The sequence below is a fragment of the Lygodium microphyllum genome, chromosome 12, assembly GCF_053477565.2.
Source record: "Lygodium microphyllum isolate KBCC chromosome 12, Lygodium_microphyllum_v1.1.10, whole genome shotgun sequence".
NCBI lineage: Eukaryota > Viridiplantae > Streptophyta > Polypodiopsida > Schizaeales > Lygodiaceae > Lygodium > Lygodium microphyllum.
In genome coordinates this window covers 10597079-10607061 of record NC_141146.1, presented here as the reverse complement: position 1 = coordinate 10607061, position 9983 = coordinate 10597079, and the positions used below count along the sequence as shown (strand labels likewise).

General features: G+C 42.5%; 1 protein-coding gene across 1 annotated transcript; it reads right to left on the bottom strand.

The window, feature by feature from the left end:
* Positions 1-2860: 2860 nt before the first annotated feature.
* Positions 2861-5413, bottom strand: LOC148027446 (putative pentatricopeptide repeat-containing protein At3g47840). The gene has a single exon (XM_087689069.1). The coding sequence runs from the start codon at positions 5411-5413 to the stop codon at positions 2861-2863; it is 2553 nt and encodes an 850-aa protein (XP_087545195.1).
* Positions 5414-9983: the final 4570 nt, after the last annotated feature.

Here is a 9983-nt window from a genome sequence, read left to right as displayed (position 1 = left end):
AAAGATACCTCTACTTTCGCAATCCAAAATCCAGTCTAAGTGTGACGACTTAGTCCATTCCCCCCCAAAAACTTCAACTCCAAATGAGACTAAGAAGAGCCAAAGAGGTGCCATGCACCCAAGACGCACTTTCATGCTAGAAGGAAAGTTGAACCAACTGGTTTGTCTAAGTTCAAGGCAAGCAAGAAAGATTCAACAAAGAGGCCAAGAAATACAACCCAAGTCCTTGACTTGGAGAAAGAACTAAGTCTAAATGGGTAGGCCCTGGCTAGCTTCATAGAATAAGCTATGTTAAGACCCCCAAGTTGTAGTGCGGCAAACACTAACCAACTTGATAGAAACGTTTGTGTTAAGACCCTGCTAATGAGTCAAGTCCTAGGCCAATAGACTAACCAACTTGATAACATGAGCTATATTAAGACCTCGGAATGAGCCAAGAAAACCATCCTTAGATCGATGAGGACAATAGTCCATTAAGCAGAGGTAAGTGTAAGGGTATAGGCTTTGTAGTTATATCCTGCCATTGGAGCCCAAAACACCTATATGAGTAGTAGTGGTTTTGAGCTTTGCTTGGTTTCCACTCCACATGTGATTCCCTATACTTAGTAGTGAACCCTCACATGTGCGGTGCCACAAGGGTGTAGTCCTAATATGTGCCTCAATGTTATATCTTTTGATATCATGAATACAAAGGATTCCTTATTGATATATATTGTGTGCCTTTGCACTGTGCCATTTTGTGCCTCATGACAGGTTATGACTTGAAGTCCCGTGAAGGTCTATAACAGAGGGAGTGAGGGCGTTTTGGGTTGTTGGGTTCTAAAAATGGGGGCTACCATGTTGCAGTTTGAAGGACAGTCCCCAAAAGCAATATCTAAGCTTTTAATAGTGCCAATCCCTGTGCAACTAATCCCAATGACCTCTACGGAAGTGAGTGATGGAGCTCCAAAACTCAGCTAGAGTAGTGGTCACTGAGGTTTTTCCCCTGCACCTCTGCACACTTCTATAGATGCCATCTTGTCAGGCTCCTAATAATCCTCCCCCCCTCCCCATGGAAAAAAAGACAAAAACCTCTCCCTGCACTCTCCTTCAATGACGACAATAGTATTGTGCATAGTCACCTCGTAAAGAGGCAGGTACCCAATAAAAAGCTCCCCAAGTGATCTCTAAAACTCAACCAACAATTTCTGAGGATCCTGCAGGTGCTTCAAAAAACAGTAACCTCCTGCAGCCTTAAGAGGCAGTGCTGGGAGTCACCAACCACTTACTAGGGCATCTCAGACAGTACCATCGCACTGAACCTATTCTAGCCAGCAGCCCAGAGTTAACCATCCATATGCAAGCTACCCCACTAAAAAAGAGAGTGCCTCAGCTGCCAGCTGTCCCATAGTGTGCTGGTATATGGCATGCCTGAAAGGTTTGTCATATTGTGCTTGGCCTGGTGGGCCTTCAATCATTGGCCCATGCATCAAAAAATGTCTATCAGCTCAGCCATGTAAAAGAAATATGTCTGTAGCTCCTGTGAGACAAATTGGAGGATCAATCCTAAGTCTTCACTTTCAGTCAAGCCACTCTGATCTTCCACCACAGTAATGTGGGAAAGGTTGCCTTAAGCAGGTACCCAATAAAAAGCTCCCCAAGCAATCTCTAAAACTCGACCAACAATTTTTGAGGATCCTGCAGGTGCTTTTAAAAACAGTAACCTCCTGCAGCCTTAAGAGGCAGTGCTGGGAGCCACCAACCACTGCCTAGGGCATCTCAGGCAGTACCATCGCACTGAACCTATTCTAGCCAGCAGCCCAGAGTTAACCCTCCATATGCAAGATACCCCACTAAAAAAGAGGGTGTCTCAGCTGCCAGCTGTCCCATAGTGTGCTGGTATACGGCATGCCTAAAAGTTTTGTCATATTGTGCTTGGCCTGGTGGGCCTTTAATCATTGGCCCAAGCATCAAAAAACGTCTATCAGCTCAGCCATGTAAAAGAAGCATGTCTGTAGCTCCTGTAAGACAAATTGGAAGATCAATCCTAAGTCTTCACTTTCAGTCAAGCCACTCTGATCTTCCACCACAGTAATCTGGGAAGGGTTGCCTTTGCTGCTCCCTCTAAAATTAGCCTGCCCTCTTATATGATGAAGCTGCAGCCTGAAGCAGCATGCCCAGTGGGGAGGCCCTACCACCCAAATCGTATAGACTATTTGGATGTCAGAGCATTCTGTGAAATGGCTTCAGCTACTCAGGCAGAATAGTTATATCAATCTCCTGCTGGTGGATTACCAAGCTCTGAGTCTCTCCTATCACCCAAACAAGGACAAAATCTCCACATGCCAATAGGTATTACGCCAGACACTGACAGACCTGGGAGGGCCTGCATCCCACATTGCCCACAAGACATGGCAGTGCTCTGCACTGGCAATGTCAAAAGATGGCTACCTGACAATCTGTTCTTCGCAATCAGGAGCACTCCTGAAATACAGTAATCCAATCCCATGTATCTGAACTTGGAATGGGGCTTTGAGGATTGCTTTTGCTATACTCATCATCTGCCAACAAGCCAATGCTGGAATCTGCCTCAATTCACATGATGTTGTACACCTCCTCCTTATCTTCTAACCTGCTCGGTAATGCCTTCTCCTTCCTTGTTCATGATTGGTCACCTCTTACTAAACTGGCTTCTGGTGTGGTCTGGTCATCTTTATGCTCAAAACTCGAAGTCCAGAGCTGTTTAAACTTATGGAGTGACAGATTGATCTTCTTAGTCCAGCCTCAGCACTCTTATGCTTGCAAGAATTTGTTGTCCGGCGTATGCACTCCAGGTTCACCATTCCAGATCACTTTCAAATTCAGTAGTCACACATATGAATCACATTAGTCCTGTGTCATATGGTTGAATCTTGATCTCATCTGGCAAGTGTGATGCATGCTGCACCTTGCAAGCAGCCTCATAAATATTTGACAGCATAACTAAAGGTGCTGCATCATTTTCACTCAACTCCAGAACATGACTTGCTGCATCCTCAGCTCTTTCATAGTCATTCACATGCCTACAGGCACCAAGCATTGCCAAAAATGACACACTTGTTGGCTGGAATGGCATGCTATGGTTCAGAAGCTCAGCTTCATTCAGCTGTCCAGCTCTGCCCAGAAGATCAATAATACAGATAAAATGGTCAGTTTTCAAAGAATGGCTGAACTCCATGTCCATCCAATTCAAGAACTGAAAACCTTCAAAGACATAACCAGCGTGACTACAAGCAGTTAGAATCTTAATAAAAGTATTACTATCTGGCAGAACACTTTGTTGCTGCATTTCACCAAACAAATAGAGTACTTCCAGGCCTTCACCATGTTGAGCATAGGCAGAAATGATTCCATTCCATGAGACAATATCCTTTACAACCACAGAATCAAAGACTCTATGTGCCTCTTCCAGATTGCCGAGCTTGCCGTACATATTAACTAAAGCATTTTGTATTTCAGCATCTAGGTCAGATCCACTGGCCAAAATATGTAAATGAATGCGCTTCCCTGCGGTTACAGCTACTTGGTTTGCAGATGCAGTAAGAAGGCTATGGTAGGCCACTTTATTTGGCATGATGCATTGTTCCTGCATTTGGAGACAAAGTTCAAAGGATCTCTCACCTTTCTCATACTGAACATACAATGCCAACATGACTGTCAAGGAGACCACTGTATGATTCATTATGGTCATAAAAACTTCCTCTGCACAATCAAGGCTTCCACATTTCCCATACATGTAAAGAAGAGCATTTTGCAAACTATCATCTGTTTCAAGTTTTCTGTCCAAAATCTGTCCATGAATTCTCTTTCCTTCAGCTAAAAGACCTGAATCAGCACATGCTGACAAAATTGCATTAAATGTTACCTTGTCTGGCATCATTCCTCTACGCTGCATTTGATCAAAGTAATAAATAGCCTTTTTGCTCTGCCCGTGGCCATCACAAACTCCAAGTATTGCATTCCATGCGGTTGTGTCACGTTCAAGCATCCTATCAAACAATCTTTCTGCATCCTCTAGCCTGCCACAGTCTCCATACATTATGACAAGTGAAGTGCCTACAACAACATCCAGCTCAAATCCACTCTCCAAAATGAAACCGTGCATACACTTGCCACAAGCTGGGTCACACAGGATTGAGCAAGCAGAAAGAGTGCTCACAAATGTGCTTTTGTCAGGAACAAAAGCTTTCTCCAGCATTACTGCAAATACCTGAAGAGCATCTTCAGCCTGACCATGTGTGTTGTAAACAGCAATGAGAGCATTCCATGAGACCACACTCCTCTCTGTCATGCTCCTAAAAACACTTTCTGCATCAGCTACACTGCCCAAATTCCCGTACATGCTGATAATGGCATTGCTTAACACCATGTCTGACTGGAATTCACTGTCAATAATAAATGAGTGTACATGTATGCCTTCATGAATAGCTGCCTCAGCTGCACAGGCAGCAACAACACTGAGTAATGTGACCCTGTTTGGCCTGACTTTGTCGTGTTGCATTTCTTCAAAAAGTTGGAGTGCAGTTCTGCCTTCTCCATAATCAGTATACAAAGTCATCATTGCAGACCAAGTAACCACATTCCGTTGTGGCATTCTATCAAAGATCAACCGTGCCTCTTCTAGATTGCCATACCTGCCATGCATGTTCAAAAGTGCCGTCCCTATCACAACGTCCAACTCCATATCCATTGCAACCAGGCAAGCATGTAACCTTTTCCCAACATCTGACTGTACTTGCACAGCACATGCAGCAATGGCAGTAACAAAAGTAACCCTCTCTGGCAACACAGCTTGCTGCTGCATTTGCTCAAAATTCTTAAGAGCTTTATTGCACTGCTCACTATTATTGCAACTAGCAATGAGGGCTGTCCAGGTAATCTCATTTCTTTCTAGCATTCTGTCGAACACCATTGATGCATTTTCTAAACTACCACAGCTGCCATACAGAGTAATCAAGTTGGTCCCCACAAAAACATCTTCTTCGAAATTGTTGTTGATTATTTGAGTGTGTAGGCGCTTGCAATCGACTAGATGTGCCTCAGCCGTAAGAGCCGACAAGACATAGACAAAGGTCATCTTATCAGGCAGGATTCCCTCGCAGTACATTTGATTATAATACTGTGTACCTTCTGAAAGGTTCCCTTGTCTGAAATAAGCTTTGATCGCAGTATTCCATGAGGAGACATCACCCTGATAGAAACCATGAAACAAAGCTACTACTTCCGGGAAGGCCCTGCATTGTCCGTACATATAAAGGAGAAGGTTGGCGATGGAGGCATCGTGGATAAGCGCGCTTTCAAGGAGGCAATGATGAAGCAGTCTGCCGTTCTGCAAAGACTTGGATTTGCCACACCATCGCAACAAGGAAGATAAAGCAGGCCCATGCAGGGTCATGACCGTCCTCTCCCATACCGACGGGTCAAAAATCTCCTCTTTCCATGAATGGAGGAAGGAAAATGGGACGGGGAATCCGTCGTGCAAGACGGATCCATGGCAGTTTCCACTGAAGAGAGGTATGCATCTTGCTCCTGCAACGGCTCCTCCATACAGGGAAGAACTGTTGAGCCTGTCGTTGGAGGCAGGCTTCCCATAGACAGGCGAAGCCTGCTGATACCATCGGAAAGAAGGCGATCACCTCCCATGGCCGTCATTCCTGCCTCCCCAGAGGTAATCGATTGCGCTCCGATTAGCCAAATACTTAAAGACTAATTGCACAATTAGTCGTGATGGAAGCGTCAAAGTCCATACGAGCATCAAAGCCATTCCCAACAAGGTAAGGAACATGAGTATTAGTATGATACACGCATGAGGGTGCTCAATTCATCATCATTAGTAGAAGAAATCTATGCGGCAATACCAAGATAATACCATAGATTTTTGCTTGTAAAGTTGATAAGAGAGCTCTATCGTTATATCCACTAGGCGCTCTGCACCTAGGCTCGCCCCTGGACGCGTGGCACCCGCCCTGTGTTCTCTTTGTTTTTTGTGGGGGAGGTGGGGGGCTGCCACGTGGCACCTGCCCCCACCTTTCCTTAACTAATAGTATAGATGTCACAACAAATAGTGAATGAATAATGTTTTTGAGATGGTAACATGGAATCCATGTATGCACACTGTACATTTTCCTAATTGGTTTAACAGTTTTAACTTCTCCACCATAAGTCGATAGTTTACCACTAAATGCTTTGCAACTCTGTGTGTGTGTGTGTGTGTGTGTGTGTGTGTGTCTTTGACATGCATGTTGATCAGTCTTCTTCTCTTGCTACCATTTATGATTTGCAAAACCTTATCTTAATTTATAATTGCACATTTTATGATTGGATGAATGGAGGGTGTAGATCAAACATTTTGATGCATAAAATGAAAGTGAATTCATTCATACTCCTATAACCAAAGAATACGACATAAGATGAAGCATTGCAAACACAATAGTGATGCCCTCAAATATCTTCATGGATTAATACTTGTGTTCTTGAAAGTATTCATTCTTGAAAACATTGCATACACCTTCCTAAACCTACCACAAGGAGTCACAATTCTTTGGGGTAAGCACATTGACAACCAATTGTTGTGCACATGGATTTGGCAAAGAAAGAGTATGGTTGTTCTTCTCTCTCTCTCTCTCTCTAAGTTTGAATTAATAAAGTGAAGTATTTACAATAGGCCTTTTGGCCAGCCAAGTACGATAATAAACATGAAGTATTGATGAAGCCAAAAGGTGACAAAATATAAGGCTATAGGGACAAAAGAAGGGGATAATTAAGTGGGCTCAAGAAGAGCGGTGCAAACAATATCCAAACATGGAGTAGCAACCTCTCTAAGTATCAGACCTAACAATGTCTATCCAAAAGGATGATGCTGAACACATAAAGATTGCAAGAGGGCTAGTTGGAAGGTTGCTATATGAATCTTGACATCGAACAAGGCAATACCACCCAAACACTTCAGTGTAGTAACATGCTGCCATGATGCCATACTTGACTTAGATGATTTCCTTGCTTTTTTCACAACATAAAGTGGATGGATTGAACCAATTCTTGTAACGACTTATGTGTCCAGGGAAGCAAATATATGAAATAAGAGATCATTCTTATCATGCCATCATTTGTGCAACTCTTAGAGGCACATATAGAGGCCAACCCTAGGATATCCAATACATAAATTGATCATGAATACATGGAGGCATGCGATCAAGTAAAGCATAAGGAGTCACATCCACCCTGATGAGATAACCTAGCTATCTCTCCTCAAGAAACAATCCTTCCCTACCAACCCAAGGTGTGCAATTTGCTCTTTATACAACTAATCAGAGTGGATTTCTGTGCATTGGTATGTAGGCTTGAGACATGTGACAAATAGTCATTGCCCTATCCAAATTGGAGATCTCAACCCTGAGGAACATAAATAACTCATATGAAAGAGGCTACCCCAAAAGTTTAGCTCGACTTGGAAGAGCTAAACCAATGATCTCATCCTTAATGGCCAACTCATCTAGTAGGGAGAACATCAGATCAATGGAAACAACAAGGGACTAAGCAGGGTTCCTTGATGAAGGGAATGAGACAAAGCAATCTCTTCAATCACACCCATTTAGTGCTATGCATGCCATTGCATCACATTCGATGGCATCAATACGAGATGTCATGTAAGGACTAAAACCCAAAGTATACATCAATTGTCAAAGAGAGGACCAACTAACATGATTAAAAACCTTTTCAATACCCATCTAAATCATAACAACTTGTTGGCTAAAGGCTTTGCCATAATCTATCCCAATTGAACATCCAGAATATTATGCATAATATTCTATTCCTTAATGAAACCATACTAATGTGGGTGAATAAAATTGTGGAAGTCTTTTGGCAGTCAGTTAGCAATTATCCTAGAGAAGTGTCACAACTCTATAGAAACAGAATTTGTATCCTTTTTCATTAATTTGTCTATATAATGATTTATTAAATTTATTTCCTTTGCACTAATTAGATATAAAGAAAAGTGCATTGGAGCTGGCCACTGATGAGTGGTCACAGGTTATGGTGGACCCACGTGGTGGGTTAGAGAAAAGATAGTTCACACTTCCACCTATATGACCCGATTGGGCGCCTGTGACTAGAACTCACGCATATCAGGGTTAGACTCGCACACAGAAAGGATTGATGCTTTGAAGTGTGGGCTAGATCCACCAGAACAAACAATTACAATCAACAAGATGGCATGATCATGAAATGCTTGTATAATGTGCATGTGTGGGCTGAAAGCTTGAAATGCACATTTCTTTGCATAAGAAAATCACATGAAGATTCGGATACCATTTTTGCGATGTACACGGAAAAAGCTTTCATATGACACCCATATTGGGGGGATCCCTAAATTTTAGGAGATCCCTAAATTTTAGGAGGTCCCTAAAATTTAGGAGCCTCGAATTAGCCTAAAAATGCTAGTCCTAAAAAATAGGGATGTCATTCTAAAAATAGTAAGTTCTGTACTCTGACTGTGCTTACTAAATTTGGTTGTTTCTATTCTTGACAGTATTCAACCCAAAAAGGAAGGCCATAGAGAAGAGACAAGTGTCAAGACACTTGTCACACAAGTTTTCAAGTGTCCCACCACTTGTCACATCTCATGACATGTGGCTGGATACTTGTCTTGTGCTACTCCACTTTCCCCTTTTGTACTAGCTCTCCCCTCTCCTATAAATAAGAGCTCGTTTTTCTTCATTCAACATCATTTTTCTTTGCTGTAAACTCATGTAAAGAACCCACAGATAGCCAGAAACTGGCCCCATCCATCCCCATCATCATCCCCCACTTCTCCATTATCAAATTCCTCCATATTCTCTCTTCTATCATTGTTGTTTTACAAGACAGCAAGCCTGTAAATTCATTACAGCACCTCCTTCTTGAGCTCTTTCTTCCATTTTAGCTACAAGGAGCAAGCCCTATCCATGTACTGCTGATCAACGATGGAGAAAGGCTGAATTCCCCTTTTTCTTCTCTCATACTGTAAAGAAATCAGTTTTTATCATTGCATAATAGATAATGCATGTGTGTTTGTACATCTTTGCATGATCTTGTGAGAGTGAGAATTACTTCTTCTCACTCTTAGGTTGATTGTAACTGAGCTCTTCCCTAAGGGACTTGGGTTGAGCAGAAATACATTCCTTCGGGGGGGGGGGTTGCCCATCTTCAACCCTCAATCTTGTCTCCATTACTTTTACATTTTCATGGCTGTAATTTTGTGAGTAATTTTCACTTTCAGCTTTAAGTGTTCATTCTCTTTTATATTAAGTCTCGAAAACAAGCGAATATCATAATTGTTAAGCATACTACGTTGTTCGGGGCGTTTACAGTGGTATCAGAGCTTTGGCTCGGTCCTCACCCCCAACATTGGTAGTGCTTACAACTATAAGTTTGTTTGTTTTCAGCCCTTGCATTGAGTGCTTGAGCATATTTTTTTTCTTTAGTCTCAATGGATCAATCGAGTGCTATCCTTCAAGCCATTCAAAGTCTTAGAGAGGAGAATCAGCAAATTCGTGAGCAACTTCTCAAACTAGAAAAAGTTGAGAATCCCAAAGAATTCAAGGAAAGAAGCCCATCTACTTCAAGAAGACAAAGCCATACCAATGAAAGGAGCCGATCAAGAAGTCCAACTACTTCTAAGAGGCAGTCCCATTCTACTTCAAGACAAAGAAAGAGATCGCGTCGAAGCTCGTCCTCTTCTTCAAAGTCATCTGGCGCCTATTCTGATGGATCCTCTTCTAGTAACGAAGAGTCACCCCCTTCTCGTGGAAGACCTCATCATCGTCAAAGGCATCGACATTCTTCACCCTCGTCTCCATCTTCATCCCCATCAAGCACTTCATCATCTTCAACCTCAAGATCTGAGCATGGACGAAGGCATAAGAAGAAGAAGAAGACTAAGTCACTATCTCAACTTGAAAAGAAGATCAAGTTCAGTATGTATG

Coding starts and splice junctions, on each gene's coding strand:
- LOC148027446 (XM_087689069.1), bottom strand. CDS start 5,413: ATGACCCTGCATGGGCCTGCTTTATCTTCCTTGTTGCGATGGTGTGGC.